The sequence below is a fragment of the Sinocyclocheilus rhinocerous genome, unplaced genomic scaffold (genome assembly GCF_001515625.1).
Source record: "Sinocyclocheilus rhinocerous isolate Xijiao unplaced genomic scaffold, SAMN03320098_v1.1 scaffold419, whole genome shotgun sequence".
NCBI classification, from domain to species: domain Eukaryota; kingdom Metazoa; phylum Chordata; class Actinopteri; order Cypriniformes; family Cyprinidae; genus Sinocyclocheilus; species Sinocyclocheilus rhinocerous.
This window is the reverse complement of record NW_015653519.1, coordinates 1066452-1085952: the sequence shown is the minus strand read 5'-3', so window position 1 is coordinate 1085952 and position 19501 is coordinate 1066452. Positions and strand designations below refer to the sequence as shown.

The window sequence follows — 19501 nt, the reverse complement described above, 5'->3', positions numbered from 1 at the left end:
AGTTCCATTTGGTACCACTAGTAGTACAGAAATTACCTGTTACCTTTAAATTGAGGTCTGTTCATCCTACAAAACTTATTTTGGTCCTTTTGGAGCATTTGGTCACTATATGTTTTCATATTTTTATGAAAAAGAGCAGTATGAATGTTCTGATAAATGTCTCGTTTTTCATGAAAGAAACAAAGACAATGATTACAAAAATATTCATTTTTGGGTAAACAATCCTGTTAACAACATAGGTTTGTGTTTTTACATTAGTCATCTTTTAAAATCAGATTTATTAATTAATTATGTAAAAAGTTTGAGACTGAGTACATTTTTTTTATGTGTAAATGAATAGTGAATGTAAAAATCACACAGTCGGCTAATGCAGGCGTACTCATTATTTGCCCAGAGGGTGCTGACACTGTGTAGTAAATCGAAAGTCTTTTCTTTTGTTTTTCTCTTTTTTGCTTCACTAACAGGATCTCTTATAAGCCCCGAACATGTACTGAGTAATAGACCCATCCACTCCCACTCTTCTTCAAAGCACCAAACAAATTTGCAAGTTCCCTCTTGCAGTTAAAGCACACTGATATGCCACAGCTATTTCAGAGTCATTTTGGAGCTCATTTAATATTCTTCCTAGCGTTCCTATTCAGCGAAACTTGGCAGGAAAGTCTCTGGATGATCGAACAAGCACTTTGCATAAAGCTTAATTTAATTAAAGTGTTGAGGAGATGAAAAAAAGATTGTGTTTATGTGCATGTGTGAGGGTGTGTGTGTATGTCAAGGTAAAAAATGCTGCAGCAAAGTGAATCACAAGCTGCAGAAAATAGACTGTGCTACACTAAAACTACGTTGTATTGTGTTGCATCATTTATAAAGGTCTGACAAGCCGTGTGATTGGCAAAGCGGCCTGAAAAAGAACAAGTAAAACTGTTAAGAAGCTTTTAGTGAGCTAGAGCGTAAAAATCCACAGGTTACAGACAGTATTTACTATAAATGTATTAAAATGTTAATGCCAATTTTTTAAGTTATTAATCATGTCACATCAGCGATTGTCAGATGTGTTTTGCAGTGCAGCATCTTGAAATGTTTTTGTGTTCAAGGCCCATAACTTAACATACGAGCCTAGGCTCTTTTTTTCTACCACTGTGTCATTGTAACTTAGAGTAACTTTGAATACAGTGGCATTGGTGAATCACACAAATAACATTTCACTCTAAAATCTAATAAAAATAAATAAATAAAAAAGAAGAAAAATATTTAAAGTAAACTAAAAACTAAAAAGTTTAAATACTTCACTATTTAAATAATAAAATATATTTAATTTTCAAATAACAGTGAATTGTACGTCATTAAGAAAACGTCACAAACAAAGATTAGATAGATAGATAGATAGATAGATAGATAGATGGGAACGCGAAATATGACCATAAGCAGATTTTTATTTCATTAATGTTGAACTGTGACATTATTGAACAAGAACATCTAACCTCATTAACTGTTGCCTCCTTTTGTTTCTTTTCATAAAACTGAGTAACAGTGCCCCAGATCCTGTGATAAAAGTAAAACTGGCTCTGCAGTCAGTAATCTAATAGCACATGGCCATCTAGCCTGCCATCATCGCATATTTAATTCTGCCACCAGATATAACTGATGGATGTTTTGTAGAGCATCCTTAATAGCAGCATCTTCTCACCTCCCCTCTAAAATATTTGGTGTTAGAGTGGCAGATTGTGATCCTACAGATATTGTGGCCATTATAAAAATAAATAAATAAATAAATTCAGAGTGAATTTATTACAATAATGTAAAATGTGATTTTAAAAAGTAAGATTGATTGCCCTTTACAGAAGAGTACACTCTAAAAAAGATAGTTCTACTTAGAACCATATCGTATTTTATTCTGAAATGGTTCGTTTTACTTAGCAAGTAAGCAATATTGCAAATAAGCAATATTGCAAATAAGCAAGTAAGCAATATTGCATTTACGATCCATATTATTAGTTCTGAGTTCTCTATTATTACTTGGGTTTATGCATAAACAAAAACAAGCATAAAAGTGATCCCATGAGTTATCATCACTTTTGTGAACATTGTGAAGGGCTCATATACTGTCCATTTACAGTGGATACCTGTGGCCTTCATAAACATAATTGCTTTTACAAATGGACTTAAAATACTGGAAGACACACACTGTGACTCTTTACTTATTTGCGTATTTCTACCCAGACAGATGCTGTCACAGCCTCATCATGTGGAGAGAGAAACTGCCACTCAGTTACACCAAAATACACACATAATGATGGACATAAAGACATCAGTTTTGTGTTTCTCTTTGTTTTATGTAATTATTAATGTCAATAAAGTGTCAAATGTTATCAATAAGTAATGTATACAGCTAATAACTGACAGAGCACTTTCATTTTTGCTACAATTTCCCATGTCAATAAAAAATAAAAGAACCTAATTGACACAACTTGCTGTCACCTTTAATGCAAACATAATAGAGGCTATAAAGTCAAACACTATTTAAAAGGTTCTTTATAACACCATTATAATATAAAGGAACAGTTCACCCAAAAATGAAAATGAGAAAATCAGTTGAAAATGTACTCACCCTCAGGCCATCCAATATGTAGATGAGTTTATTTCTTCATCAGAACAGATTTGGAGAAATGTAGCATATAAAAAGGGATCTATAACATGTCATCAAAAAGGGTTCTGTTATTGTTATTGTTACAGGTCTAGGAACCCTAATCTGGTATATATATACAAGTAATTTGTTTTTGTGTTTCGTCAATTCTATTCCACTGTCAATTCTATTCCAGCTCACAGTCCAACCTTTGATATATAGCACCTGCATCATGTATGGGGACTCAGTCAGTTTTGTTACATTCTGGAACCAACGTTTTCCTCAGAGTGGACTTTTAAACAATACCCACTACAACATGTATGGTCACTGAAACATGCTAAATATTCATTGTTGATAGGCAGACATTCAGATAATCTTTTAAACCGAACAGAATCATTCACAGGAGCTCAACATGCAATGCAATGCTGTCTCCATCAGTTTGGTTCAAATGACAATGTGATTGTGCATTCATCACTCACCAGTGCCAGAAACTGTCACCCAGCATCACAGAAAGGGTTCTGGGCTTTGTGGCTCGTGTGCTGATATTTTATGACATTGTGTGAGCAAGTTGTAATTTGTTTGGTCCAGATATGAAGCCACTATACCCTCAGTGCCTGTTTAATTTAACACTTCAGTGGCGTTCACAGTTGGAACAGTATCTCAGTTCACTTTAAAAATGCATAGACAAGAAGGAAGAAGGACCAGTTAATTGAAAAACAATTTATTTCTGACACTCTAGTCTAGATTCACAATAGTAAACTTAATTATGAAGCTTTGCTTCAATTATAAACTATACAAGACAAATACATTTTTATTATACCTTTTATAAGGTTTAAAAGTTGAATACCTTTTTGGAAATAAAGCCGGGTGGGAGAAAAAACAAAAGACCTCAAACAATCAAAAGCAAATAATGCTTCAATATTACTGCAGAGAAGTTTATTTAGATCATATGCACATTAATTTACACAAATCATCCTTGGACTGGCATATGTATTTGCTTTTTCACTGCTATTAGTTGCACTCATGTAGGTAGTTAATTCAGCTGGAACCCTATTACAAGCCTTCTTACCCCATATACTCAGACATTAATCACAATACTGCCACAGGTTGCATTCGCTTCCACAACAGCAGCGTTTACACACAAACATACACTGATAGATAGATAGATAGATAGATAGATAGATAGATCTCCCCTAACATATCACCTTAGTTTCCATAAATTCTCAAGAGCAGGAAGTGTAAGAAAAGCTGTTTGCACTCTGAGGGTATATGTCTTTCTGAAATGTCCAGCAACAACTCGTCGCCTAAAAAAAATCAATAAAATAATAATAATAATAATTAAAAAAAAAAAAATAGTTGGCCAGTCTACCCGTCTGGTCATAGCACTTTTAGAAGGCTGGTTTCAGATTTGGAGCAGACCAGCTGACCAACCAGCTGAAATAGTTTGTCCAAGTCCTCCTGGAAAGTTTGTAAATTCTAATTGGGAAGTTGTAATTGCGACGTTAGGTGCGTTTAAATCAGTCGGAGCAAGATGGCATACCATTTCTATAACATTGTTATTATTTTGTAAATTGAATCGTTATATCATATGGCTATTCTAAATATGTCAATTTAAACACATTTACCGTCAATACAGAGGATGCATCCACTGTGCACAACAGTATCAGTGATGTTGTGCTATAGATGAGGGACGTTGTGCGTTATTTAGCACATCTGAACACACATTTGCGATATATGTGTTATGCATAATGACTGATTTGCTAAATGAAATAACATTGCTGATGTGGTAGCCTATATGTTATATAACGCACTGATCTGCTAAGCATGATTGTAATCATTTGGGTTCTACTGAATCTAATCACAGAAGGACAGTTCCGTGCGACCAATATACATGCCATCAAAAAACACTAGGCTACAGTACGACAAAACAGAGGTCGGGTTTGTACGTGTTTTTTTTTTTTATATACAAGCGTAAAGGTAGCATCACATTGCTATAATGTATTTCCTTTGAATGCTTCCAGACAATTTGCAAGAATAATTAGATTAGAAAAACTGGTTTACGTAAAATTGAAACACTGTGCTCGATGCAGATATGAACATGAAAGGCAGAGGGCTCATTGCTTGGAGCTTGATGATTGATCCATTGTAATTCTGTTCGTGACCGACAGAGCTTATGGGAGCTGTCCGCCGGTGTGTGGTGCTGAAAGACATCAAATATACTTAACCAAACAATTAAGGGACATTTCTGTTCTTATATTCAACCGCAAGAAATATCCTTTAATTGTAAGAATAAGAATATAATGTTTCGTCTCTTCTGATGAAGTCTTCAGTCATGTGGATGAGTCAATCCAGCGCTGCTCTTTATTTCTCTCTCTAAAGTTCAATTTCTTCAGTTCACGTTCCGCTCTCCATAAATCAGTTCTCATTCTACTGCCGTTTGATATCAACATGTTAAAAGTGAAGAAGATACATGACATAATGAAACCTCAAATTAAAGGTTAAAATCAAATAAAATTTAGACCGTACAAAAACATATATGAGACCAACACAAGTGCATTTTGTCAAAATGCCGCACGTCTTACATTATAAAAAGTAAAACTGTGCAGTTATTACCTTAAGGAGCTAAATCATGTTTTGACATAAATTAAAATGGAGCATTTGTGTTACAAACTGAACAACCTCCCTTTACTGTGTTACATTTAAAAACCCTTATATACATTGCAAGGGAACCTTGAAAGATATACAAAGAACATGCTATCATGAAAACGGCATGTTGTATACACAGCCCACAGTTCCAGTCTTTACCGGCATCGTCTCTTCAACACGTCCTTACAATATCTAAACACCGTGTCTGAATTAAACCTTGTTCACAGGGAGAAATGCGCCTTATGTGGAGCATTTACACGGACTTCTTACAGCGGTGCTCCGTCTCGCGCCGCGGGAAGGACGATTCCTCTTTGTGACATTGCACAGCGATTATATGTGCTGCAATATCCGGTAAAAGAAGCAAGAAATGATCTAAAGCACACTTTAACACTCGAAAGAAAGGTGTCGTTTCCTTATGCGCGCAACGAAACATTGAAGCACCATCTCCACATTAATTTCTCCCATGTGGAAATCTCTACGAATATACCATCTATAGCGTACTCATTGACAGCTACATGTATGTTTACGAACTGTAATTCAACGTCCAGTAAAATCAACGATAAAAAACAGAGAATGAATCAACAGCACACTTTAACACTCAAAAGAAAGTTACCGCTTCGTTCGATGACTCGGTGACCCGCCGGCTTTCCACATTTCTCTCCCCACGATTTTTACCAGTCATGATGCATGTTTACAGAGACCAAATAATTTGCTCAGACGCAACGCAAAAGCAGTAATGTCTTCTTAAGGCAGCTGCATGTATGTTTGCATGTATGTCCTCTTCTCCGGCTTGGCGCCGAATTCCATCTCTCCGCGCGCGCGCTCGCGCTCGCCCTCTGGAACGAGCGAACAATCCAGCGAGGGCGCGCGCGCGCGGGGGTGTCCCTCCTCCGCAGTTTGGAGTTTGTGATGTGTCTCAGACTCCGCGAGCGCCGCGCGAGAGCGAGTCCTGCGGAGCGAACGCGCCGGATCCTGAAGCGACCGTTACCCTCCAACAGGCGACCTGCCTTTCTCCTCCCTGATTTCCCTCGTATTCCCACACAGGGTTCCTCGCACTAGCGCTTTCTTTCAGCGCCGGCGCACTTTTTGGTTTATCACAGGTGCATTTGCGATCCTTTGACGTACTTTTCTCACTCACTGGGAATTTGCAGACATCTGAGGATCGTGTGGATGCGCGGCTTTGGAGAGAAGCGGAGATGGAATTGTTGATATTATGCCTTTCTTTTGGGATATTGCAATGCAGTTCGGTGGGAGCCGACTCCATCATTCACATCGGTAAGGAGTGAACTGTTCAAAGCCTTTATTTGTTGCAAATGATAATGAATGCGACATCCAGAATGAGGACTCTAAGAGAAGTGTGTTGTAGGGGTCGGCGTGAAATATCCATTGTAAATAAGCATTGAAAATGTGCCCTGCTCATCGGGCTGAATATCAATTGAGCAGACCACTAGTGATGATAACGTCTCTCTTGTTCAGACTGCCGATAGATCCATTGCACTGACAGATGCATGGACAAGACTAATCTAATTCCAGTCTTAGCAGGAACGCTTAATTGTGTAAATCGCAGATTTCAGGTAAGTTGGAAAAACAGGAGGCGTCTGTCATAAGGCAGAGTAAGCCAATGTGTGTGGGTTGCTCTCCCTCTCCCATCTATAAGATTGAACTTTGTATGGAACGTGAGGGAAATTTTAATAAAGGATGCTGAAGTAAATAAATGACAAGAGGACAAATGCTTATTCTTGGCTATCCCAGGCTGTAAATGTCATTTTAACCAATCCCCTTTGCGTGTGCTGGACACCCTGTGCATTCTGATTATCTCACCAAATGTGAGGAAAGAAAGATTTTGGCTCTCCAACAGCAGCAAAGAGGAGGAAGAGGGGCTGCCGGGGAGGGCGGCCGTAGCTCTATTCAGTTGTCATGAAGAAGTCAGATCCAAACACTTATTTATCGTATCGAATCAGCTGTTGGCTCATTGGAAAGAAGATTTATTGGAATCTGTGAAAAAAAGCCACCATATTTGCCATTGGAGATTCTGAAGTAGTTTTGTCTATAAATTCTATTTGGCCTTCAACAAAACTACCTCTTATAACCTTTTATATCAAAAACACATTGTTTTGTGTGGCCAAAACTGACCAAGTGGAGTCGGTTGTCATATATTTACCCCAACTAGCTTTAACAAATCAGATTTTGGCTTGTTTTATGCAATCTATGTCTTAGGTAATTTGCTGCCCAGTATATTTGACTAAGACCTTGGGGATGATTCAAGAAAGCAGTTTTAGATAGATCAGGCATTCACACATTTAAATCACATGTATTGAATGCATTTGACATGTTCTGAACTGTGGTGGATGCAATATGCAGAGTGAAATGATGCTATATCCCTATGCACACAGGAATACATCTACAGGTTGTTCTCAGATAATTCAGTTTACCTACCAGTTGCATGCGTCTAGGTCAGAAAATCCACTTCCATCACCACCTTTAAAAATGAGGTCTTACAACGTTTTCATCCGGCTCTTACCTTTAAGTGCAGACGAGGGCGTATCTGTGGCTGTGTAATAGGCAGGACTCAAAGGTGCACAGCGCAGGTGAAATAACAAATTCCAGCCTCTCCAGTGCCCAATACTTCCACTTTGTCACATCCGCTCACGTTATGATCCTGACCAAATTCGGCTCCGAAGGGCAAAAGAAAAATAGGGCCGTCCATTGAATGGAGAGGGTGACATGAAGTGATTTTCAGGGTGGCGTGGTGATTTACAGAGGCAATGGCCATCCAAAACTGGTAATTGGAAGGCTAGTACAGGCAGTGTGGATCAGGGCTACTCTCACTGGCAACTGGAATGAACAGATGCGACACCCCTATTTCTGCTAAATAAGATGAACACTGCAGTGATACATCAACCAGATTCTACCTGTCTACCTGCCCATCCTATTGGGGTCCTCTAACACAAGTAGAGATGGGTACATTTCGGCCAAACATAAATGAGGCCTCTCAATCTCTCTAAAACCGATTTTAGATATCATGCTTAAACTTAAATATGTTAAGCTGCCATAATATGAATTAATCTACATGCAACTTGTTGCACAACTTTATTGTAGGTTGCTTTGATTAGCACCTGCTTGGAAAGTAAATGCTTAACAGTAAGGATTTTTATTCCCTCTTTATATTTGCTGTCTTTAACTACTACTGTATGCAATTACCTTTGTTTTGGCATACTTATTGTGTTCATGTTGTATTACAAAACAGATGTAGATGTAATTACTAGGCAATACATTAATAACAGACGTAATTACATGCACGCATTTTTCATATTTAATATCACTACAACATAAAAACATGTATGTACACAATAAGTGTATTGGATCAAATTATTAATTTAGATGTTAGTACATGGTTAAAGACATTTACAACAAAGTGGGGTCCAGATTGGCTAAGTGGTAAACACTTGCAAGAGACTGGACACAAAAAAACAAAACAAAAAACTTTTGACTTAAATTACACAAGTCAATTTAAATATTACCATTTTTTGGTAAAAAAAAAAAAAAACTCACTATGCTAGACAGTTGTAACATTACCTGACATAATCAGAAGAATTCACCACCAATCCTTATTGTTGAGCCCTGAAATTAAACAAATGCAACTTTTTTGACCCTTCTGTTATTTGTTCATCATTATTCTCAAATTAAAATATTTCTCATTGCTTATCATTTTATTAAACAAAAGGTGATGAGTAAAATATCAGGGGTACTTTTATCTTATTTGTTTCTAGTGAAGCAAACAACAATCTTGTTTTAGCCCTGAGCTCTCTGTAGGATGGGTTTCCTTAACTGGTAGAGCATAGCGATAGAAATGTCAAGGTCATGTGTTCAATCTGAGAGAACATACACACTGATAAAAAAATAAAAATAAATAATAATAATAATAATAATAATAAGTACCTTGACTGCACTTTTAAGTGGTTTTGGATAAAAGCATCTGCCAAATGGATAAATGTAAATGTTTCTAAAATAATAGCCCTTTGAGCAAGATGAGCCAAGCAAGTCAGTTGCCCTCTGTATGCAAATTAGCAATTGCTTCTGTTTCTTTGTACGCTTCACTAAGACCCAGATAACTATCTACACATGCCCGCAGGTGCCATTTTTGAGGAGAACGCAGCACGGGATGATGAGGTGTTTCAGTTGGCGATCTCTGACCTCAGCCTCAATGATGACATTTTGCAGAGCGAGAAAATCACCCACTCCATAAAATATATCGAACCCAACAACCCCTTTCAGGCAGTCCAGGAAGGTGAGTGAATCATCGTGTTATGTCTCTTCACTCTCGAACTGCATCATTCCCTGACGTCTGTGTGTAAATGCTAAAAGAATGTACATGCAAATTGTTGTCTGGCAGTTTGAGTAACCCTCCAACAAGACATCACCGAGTCGAAATGACACACATCGCCAGGGTTTCTGCTTTTGTTCAGAGCATGCTTACGGCAAGCCAATATGTCTTGAAAATGTATGTGTGTTTGTTTAATGCCAGCATGAAAGGTGACGTTTGGTTTCAAAGACTTCCACCTGAAGCTTCCCCACAGTCTAGTGTCTTCTGTGAAAGAAGAGCTAGGTGGAGGTATTGAGTCAGGCTGGACTCAATAACAATTTTCCACAGAATTGCAGTTGAGGATGAGTGCTCTGAAGCTTGAGCTTTCCGAAAGATCATTTTGAAAAGCGAGGAAAAAGAGAATGTCTTCTTCTGAATGGGCTAATGGCAGTTAATGATGCCAGGATTGACGACGAAGACGATGGTGATGATGATGGCAATGATTATTTCCGTTAGAAAATATCCTCCATCACAATATTCTGTGATTAGTTTTGGAAATATATCACTGTGATCAATCTAAGTGAGCTATTGACACTGGTATAGTGCGATCTTTGCTAAGGTTTTATTTGTCATTCTTCTTCCTCTGCTATTACTTGGACCTTTATCAACTAGTCCGCAATCATCAAGTACTCGCTGTTTTGTCAAGTCTATGTGCAGTTTTCCACAGTTCTTTGCTTTCAGTGTAATAGGTGTCTTTCAGGTTGGTTTGGTGAGGTGTTTTATTTCCCACATGTCAACCTGAGGAATAACACGAGCACACATGGAGAACATCCTTATTCTGATAACGCCGTATGACGTTGCAAATGGCACAGGGGAACTTAACCCTTTTTAATATAGCTGGTGTTAACATCTAGAATGAAACTGTCTCATTGTATGTTGATTTGTTTCGCACACCAGAGATAAACCTTCATAGCGTCTCACTGGTGCTTGAAATGTTCAGGGAATGTTCAGCTTTATTTATTTGGATTTACCACTCAAATGCTCCACATTTTTTGCCACTGGACCTCTGGTTTTGCGATCATCTGGCAATATCCGGATATGTGTGATCTTCTGCATGAATGTGTTGTCATGGTGGTGTGGTTGAAATGCAGGGCAGTGAGTAAGTACCTAAGCACAGCGATACTGTGCTCTCTTGACTGAATGCCCTGTTGATTTTGGCTCTGTGAATAGATTCCAGGCCATTCAAGACAGCCAATGGAGTTCTTTTTAGTGGTCACAGTTGCCATCTCAAAATGGTAACAGTAGCCCACATTGTGTGCTGGGATGTGCTGGAGGAAAACATTGGGGTTCCTTTTATTAAGCAGCAGAGTGACTTTTTCATTCTGTGGTGTTAAAGGGTGACTCTTACGAAATCTGTCAAGCATGTGTCTGGGTCACCAAACTAGCAGAAAGAAATATCACCACAATGCAAAAACTCCTATAACATACAAAATATAATATTGTTTATATGCGTTTATATGCAATACTGGAAAGAAATTAAAGCTTTCATTCAGCAAGGACACATTCAATTGTTCAAATGTGTGTTGCAAAAGATTTCAAATAAATAAATAAATTCTCAAATAAATAATTATTTTTCAAATAAATGCTGATGTAATGTAAATAATGCAAATACATTTCTATTCAAAAAGGGGTAAAGGGATAGTTCACCCAAAATATTCAAAATAATAATAATTTTATTTATTTATTTATTTTTTCTGTTACACACACACACACACACACACACACACACACACACACACACAAAAATGATATTTTGAAGAATGTTGGTAATCAAACATTTGCTGGTAGCCCTTGACTTCCATAGTATTTTTTCCATACTATGGAAGGCAAAAGCTACAAGCAACTGTTTGGTTACAAACTTTCTTCAAAATATGTGACCCTGGACCACATGGGGTATATTTGTAGCAATAGCCAAAAATACATTGTATGGGTCAAAATTATCGATTTTTCTTTTATGCCAAAAATCATTAGGATATTAAGTAAAGATTATGTTCCATGAAGATATTTTGTAAATTTCCTACCGTAAATATATCAAAACTTCAGTTTTGATTAGTAATATGCATTTCTAAGGATCTTCATTAGACTCTCAAACGTTACTGTAATACAAGTTCTCATATAAATCATCTTAAAGGCAATACAACACATATTACCATGATAACCACTGTAACACATATTACCATTTCTGTAGCATTTGGGATGACATATGATACAGACATGCTTTCCTGAGATCCAATTTACTAGTTTTTAACTCAAGAAAGTAACATTATTGAATTTTCACTCCTCAAGATTTTACTTTCTGTGTGCACAATACAGAATATTGTGATGTAGTCAAATAGCCTGTTAGAGAATAATCTGCTGGTATGACTATGAGCTTCACATCAATAATACAAAAATTCCTGTGAATTGTTCATTATATTGCTGCCTATTGCCTGATTCTATTGCCTGAAGTTGATCTTAGATTAATACTTTAACCCTTTTTGAAGGTTTACTGAAGTATTACTTGCCGCATGTTTCTTTATAATTGACAAATGTGTTATACTTCCATGCTGTATCCTCAGGCTCTCATTTTATACTCAGCACCAAGTGTAAAACCTACTACAGAAACAAATGGAGATGGTGTAATGAAACCCACTAGATGAATCCCACAAGGTTTTTCATGGTGTCGGGATGTCAATAAAGATTCGGAGCTTTACCTAAACTGCCTGCTCTCACAAAAGTGTGTAAAATGCCCCAAACCTCTCCAAGCTCCCTAAATGCAGCGGGACCTTTTATTTATTATAGCATAGCTGCTGTTTTCATAGTCTTTCTTTCTTTGTTAGTTAACTGTGTAATAGCACTCCAATTGTTTTATTATTGGAAAAGCAATAGCGTGGAATTATCTTCTTTATGTCTTCTGATTTGTGTCACAACTGCATCTAAATATGGTTGTGGCTAAGTGCTTAAAGGAATAGTTTAACCAAAAATTAAATTTTACTGAAAAGATTCTCATCCTCAGGCTATCCAATGTGTAAATGAGTTTGTTTCTTCATAGGAATGCATTTGGAGAAATTTAGCGTTACATCACTTGCTCACCAATGGATCTTCTGCAATGAATAGGTGCCGTCAGAATGAGAGTCCAAACAGCTGATTCAAGTACAACTCCAGTCCATCAATTAACGTCTTATAAAGCAAAAACCTGCATGTTTTCAAATCTATCATTATGATTTTTTTTTACTTTAAACCATTGCTTCCGCTTCAAATACAATTCCTATATCCATAATATTGCTTTTTTTTTCCAGTGAAAAAGTTATCTAATCTAAATCAAAATAGAAAAATGCACAACTCAAGCACAGTTTACAAGTGAAAACAGTCCAAAATGTTCTGAACAAATTTGCCAGTGGATTTTGATGTGAGAGGATAACAGGGGATGGACTTTTTCTGAAAGAAGTGTGGATGGATTATGGATTATGGAGTTGTATTTTGGCCAGAAGAATGTCTTAATGATGGCTTTGTTTCTTACAAATAAGCAGCTTTTCACTTTCACAAGACTAATTGACGAGTTAATTGATTGACTGGAGCTGTGTGGATTACTTGTGGATTATTGTGATGTTTTTATCAGCTGTTTGGACTCTCATTCTGACGGCACCCATTCACTGCAGAGGATCCATTGGTGAGCAAGTGATGCAATGCTACATTTCTCCAAATCTGTTCTGATGGAGAAACAAACTTATCTACATCTCAGATGGCCTGAGGCTGAGTACTTTTTCTGCAAATTTTCATTTTTGGGGGGGTGAACTGTTCTTTTAATGTAATTCTTTCACACATTTGATTGCTTCCTGGAGTGACTTACAGACAATTCAGTTGAAATAATCCATGTACTGTGTACATAATCAAATTATCCAACTAGGTGTTAAAGGCATAATTAAAAGCAGACCAGACAGCTCTATCTCTATTCGTCTGGTCCGGTGAAAGTAAGTCATATGGAAAGAGGTACGTGTCTTTAATCATTCACAAATTGTAATAGTGTCTCTCTCTTCCACAGTTGCTCCCACCAGCCTTAAGGTCTAAGGGAAACCCTTATAACACAAACAGCCAACATCAAATGGTTTAAGCTGTTGGCAACCATGTTTCTAGCTTGAAGCCATGAATTCAGAGTTGCTATGGTTTTTAAGGAAATGACTCCCACATTTATGTGCAGCTGCCACTTACAAAACTGCAATTTTTATTTTATTTTTATGTCATATGATTATTAGAGGGCTAGTTTATTGCTTCTCAAGCTTGGACTTCTTTCTTGGCCATCTTTTTTTTTCTTTATACAAATTCACTTGATGATGGTTATTCTGAGACTGAGGTGCCCCTTTAATTCCTGCTACCAGCACAAATACAACTAACACGCAATATGCTCCTGTGACTATTAAAGCCATGACGTCTTACCTAGTTTCTTTATGTAAGCCTTTATATTGTAATATTTAGCAAGCAATTATGCAGAGAACAGATTTAATCAAATGTAATAAGGCATATATGCCCTCATTTACTAAAGGTTAGTGAGAATAAAACATGTTCAAATGTATTATTATGCTATTTTTAATTATGCTGTTATTACTGTGGCAAAATGGAGACTTATAAACAGACAATACATTAGAGATACACCATATTAATCCTGTAAATCTGACTGTATCATATCGGATGCAAAAAACTTTGTTGAAGAAACCTGTTGTATACATTCTTCTACAATCTTCTGTCATCTGATTTGTTTATACTTTGTAGCAAGTAAAAGGCATTTTAGTTGATAGTAAAATTTCAAGATGAACACTTATTGGATTGAAGCAACTGATAATTATACATCAGGTTTTTTTTTTTAAAGGCTGGTCCCTGTTTTTTTACAGTCTATGGTCTGGTCCAGCGTTTATCGGGTTGTGCGTCAGTAATAATGGTCCGTGGGGAAACACGGCGTTCGGTGTGTAGTTACAGTAAATGGACTAAACGAAGCCTCATACTAAACAATGATTTTTTTATTCGAGTTACTCGAGGTATTCGAGGAATCATTTCAGCCCTAATATTAACACCTATTACAATTTATGTGGCGTTTGGGGTGAAATATGATCCAGGCATGCTTTCCTGATATTCAATTTCAGTTCTTAACTCGAGAAAGTAACATCATTGAATTTTTCACTCCTCAAGATTTTACTTTCTGTGTGCACAATACAGAATATTGTGATGTAGTCAAATAGCCTGTTAGAGAATAATCTGCTGGTATGACTATGAGCTTCACATCAATAATACAAAAATTCCTGTGAATTGTTCATTATATTGCTGCCTATTGCCTGATTCTATTGCCTGAAGTTGATCTTAGATTAATACTTTAACCCTTTTTGAAGGTTTACTGAAGTATTACTTGCCGCATGTTTCTTTATAATTGACAAATGTGTTATACTTCCATGCTGTATCCTCAGGCTCTCATTTTATACTCAGCACCAAGTGTAAAACCTACTACAGAAACAAATGGAGATGGTGTAATGAAACCCACTAGATGAATCCCACAAGGTTTTTCATGGTGTCGGGATGTCAATAAAGATTCGGAGCTTTACCTAAACTGCCTGCTCTCACAAAAGAGTGTAAAATGCCCCAAACCTCTCCAAGCTCCCTAAATGCAGCGGGACCTTTTATTTATTATAGCATAGCTGCTGTTTTCATAGTCTTTCTTTCTTTGTTAGTTAACTGTGTAATAGCACTCCAATTGTTTTATTATTGGAAAAGCAATAGCGTGGAATTATCTTCTTTATGTCTTCTGATTTGTGTCACAACTGCATCTAAATATGGTTGTGGCTAAGTGCTTAAAGGAATAGTTTAACCAAAAATTTAATTTTACTGAAAAGATTCTCATCCTCAGGCTATCCAATGTGTAAATGAGTTTGTTTCTTCATAGGAATGCATTTGGAGAAATTTAGCGTTACATCACTTGCTCACCAATGGATCTTCTGCAATGAATAGGTGCCGTCAGAATGAGAGTCCAAACAGCTGATTCAAGTACAACTCCAGTCCATCAATTAACGTCTTATAAAGCAAAAACCTGCATGTTTTCAAATCTATCATTATGATTTTTTTTAACTTTAAACCATTGCTTCCGCTTCAAATACAATTCCTATATCCATAATATTGCTTTTTTTTTCCAGTGAAAAAGTTATCTAATCTAAATCAAAATAGAAAAATGCACAACTCAAGCACAGTTTACAAGTGAAAACAGTCCAAAATGTTCTGAACAAATTTGCCAGTGGATTTTGATGTGAGAGGATAACAGGGGATGGACTTTTTCTGAAAGAAGTATGGATGGATTATGGATTATGCAGTTGTATTTTGGCCAGAAGAATGTCTTAATGATGGCTTTGTTTCTTACAAATAAGCAGCTTTTCACTTTCACAAGACTAATTGACGAGTTAATTGATTGACTGGAGCTGTGTGGATTACTTGTGGATTATTGTGGTGTTTTTATCAGCTGTTTGGACTCTCATTCTGACGGCACCCATTCACTGCAGAGGATCCATTGGTGAGCAAGTGATGCAATGCTACATTTCTCCAAATCTGTTCTGATGGAGAAACAAACTTATCTACATCTCAGATGGCCTGAGGCTGAGTACTTTTTCTGCAAATTTTCATTTTTGGGGGGGTGAACTGTTCTTTTAATGTAATTCTTTCACACATTTGATTGCTTCCTGGAGTGACTTACAGACAATTCAGTTGAAATAATCCATGTACTGTGTACATAATCAAATTATCCAACTAGGTGTTAAAGGCATAATTAAAAGCAGACCAGACAGCTCTATCTCTATTCGTCTGGTCCGGTGAAAGTAAGTCATATGGAAAGAGGTACGTGTCTTTAATCATTCACAAATTGTAATAGTGTCTCTCTCTTCCACAGTTGCTCCCACCAGCCTTAAGGTCTAAGGGAAACCCTTATAACACAAACAGCCAACATCAAATGGTTTAAGCTGTTGGCAACCATGTTTCTAGCTTGAAGCCATGAATTCAGAGTTGCTATGGTTTTTAAGGAAATGACTCCCACATTTATGTGCAGCTGCCACTTACAAAACTGCAATTTTTATTTTATTTTTATGTCATATGATTATTAGAGGGCTAGTTTATTGCTTCTCAAGCTTGGACTTCTTTCTTGGCCATCTTTTTTTTTCTTTATACAAATTCACTTGATGATGGTTATTCTGAGACTGAGGTGCCCCTTTAATTCCTGCTACCAGCACAAATACAACTAACACGCAATATGCTCCTGTGACTATTAAAGCCATGACGTCTTACCTAGTTTCTTTATGTAAGCCTTTATATTGTAATATTTAGCAAGCAATTATGCAGAGAACAGATTTAATCAAATGTAATAAGGCATATATGCCCTCATTTACTAAAGGTTAGTGAGAATAAAACATGTTCAAATGTATTATTATGCTATTTTTAATTATGCTGTTATTACTGTGGCAAAATGGAGACTTATAAACAGACAATACATTAGAGATACACCATATTAATCCTGTAAATCTGACTGTATCATATCGGATGCAAAAAACTTTGTTGAAGAAACCTGTTGTATACATTCTTCTACAATCTTCTGTCATCTGATTTGTTTATACTTTGTAGCAAGTAAAAGGCATTTTAGTTGATAGTAAAATTTCAAGATGAACACTTATTGGATTGAAGCAACTGATAATTATACATCAGGTTTTGAAGAATGTTTATTTAGGGCCTGAGCACCGGTGGTGCGAGCCCATGACCATATTCAGATATTGCCATAGCGCCACCTGCTGGCAACAGGAAGTGACATGTTTTACACTCTAACGAACACCTCATGCAGATTTGATGACATCAACATTATATTCAATCAGTATAATCTAAAGGCCTTTATAAACACATTTCATTACACCAAATACACAAAATAATGTTCTTTTTAGCAGCATCATATGACCCCTTTAAATTGCAAAGATCTTGAGATCATGGAAGGGCGTGTCTATGGCAGCCTGACAAATTTCGATGTTCGAAGCTGTTGTAACTCAGCCATACAATGCCCGATCTGCTTCAAACTTCACACGTTCGATAAGAGAGTCCTGGCCTGAACACATCTAAAGGCCAATATTCCATTATAATCATAGCGCCACCTGCTGGCAACAGGAAATGGCTTGTTTTGCACTAACATAAACATGCAATGTCCAATCTGCACCAAACTTCACATGTTTGGTAAGAGTACTGGCCTGAAGACATCAAAGGCCAATATTCAGTTATAATCATAGCGCCACCTGTTGGCAACAGGATATGTCATGCTTTGCACTAACTCAAACATACCATGTTCAATCTGGCCCAAACTTCATATGTTTGATAAACGTGCTGGCCTGAAGACATCTACATGCCAATATCCAGTTATAGTCATAGCGCCACCACCTAGTAGCAGGAAGTTTGGCACATATAAATTACTTTGACATATTCCTTCTATATTTACCACTTTACATGCATATTGCCCACCGTTCACTGTCTTCCTAAAGCCATTGGGTGGTGGTGAGCCCAGGTACGATGGCCCTTTCATCTTACTTTTTGGCCATATAAAAATCACCAACTGCACCAAATTATATATGTTCAGTTTGGGTCTCTGAATAAAATTGAAGTGTTTTTCATCCTTGAATATGAGCTCCATATTCTCCTATAGCATACTGTAAAGCCTGATGTGTGAAATATGATGCTCTTTTTTTTCTCTCTTTTTTTTAATACTGTTATTGACTTTGTTTTTGTGAATTATTAATTCAGATGATATCATCCTCTGCAATCTCTGTGAAACATCTTACGGGTGTTACACTTGTATATTTCGATCGATTGCTCAACACATATAGTGGTTGATAGCTCATACTAATAGCAGGGGTTGATATCATGTGTCTAGCCATGGATGATCATACTTAACAGAGAGAGGACAAAGTCCTCCAAACATTCATGTTGGCTTCCCTGCTGTACTTGCCCATGCTTCTGAGATGACTTGCACAGCCCCAGTGGAGTTGTAATGGAGTTATTTGGATGCCACTGAGAAAGGCGAGTCCTTGGACCTTTCTCTCCATTAGGAGATGCTAATGTTAGAGGTTTGAGAAATGACCCGCACATATATTTTTGGCCTGTACTGCTCAGTTTTAAACCATCCGTTGTGCAGACATCGGCATGAAAGTGTGGGATGCATACAAATGAAGTAGAAGTGTGTATTCACACACACACACACACACACACATCAACAGCCCACACACACTTGAGACAAACTAACATATGGACCCTTATTCTGGGCTGTGTGGGCCGAGCATCAATCCTCCACTGACTATAGAGAGAATGACACTGGATGGCTGCTGGGCTTTTTTAGTGAGAGTCCCTGATTCTGTGATTCGCCCTTGAATTAAATTGCCCAGTATGAGACCTTAAATGCACTTTCAACACAAATAAATGAGGTTAATTACCTTGTTACCAAGGCTAGCCATTTGACTGCCAAATTGCACAGTGTTCCTGTAAAAACAACAATCTTGTCCACCCTGGGCAGCACCCTGCGAATTTCTGTGAGTAGAATGTTTTCATGCCTAACTGCATTATTCATGCAGAAACATAATTTGAATTTGTTTGTCATTTGCAGATATTGCCTTCATTACTTGGCTCAGTACTGTGTTTGAAAGCTGGCTGATTAAGACATTTTTTAATCGCTGTCAGAAGCTCTCCACATGGATCACTCACAATTACTGTGATTTTGCCAAGTAGGACATGTTCCTGGATCAACATCGTTATCGGTCCTTGAACAGCTTTCCTAGAGAGCAACAAAGATGTTTAAATTATGTTAGGTGTTTATATATATATATATATATATATATATATACATG

At 37.1% G+C, this 19501-nt stretch overlaps 1 protein-coding gene across 1 annotated transcript in view; it reads left to right on the top strand.

The window, feature by feature from the left end:
* Positions 1 to 6263: 6263 nt before the first annotated feature.
* Positions 6264 to 19501, top strand: part of LOC107716477 (glutamate receptor ionotropic, delta-1) — a 408968-nt gene continuing 395730 nt past the window's right edge. Inside the window, 2 exon segments of the mRNA XM_074560098.1 lie at positions 6264 to 6541; positions 9399 to 9554. Coding sequence (XP_074416199.1) covers positions 6463 to 6541; positions 9399 to 9554 — 235 coding nt within the window. The 5' untranslated portion in view covers positions 6264 to 6462.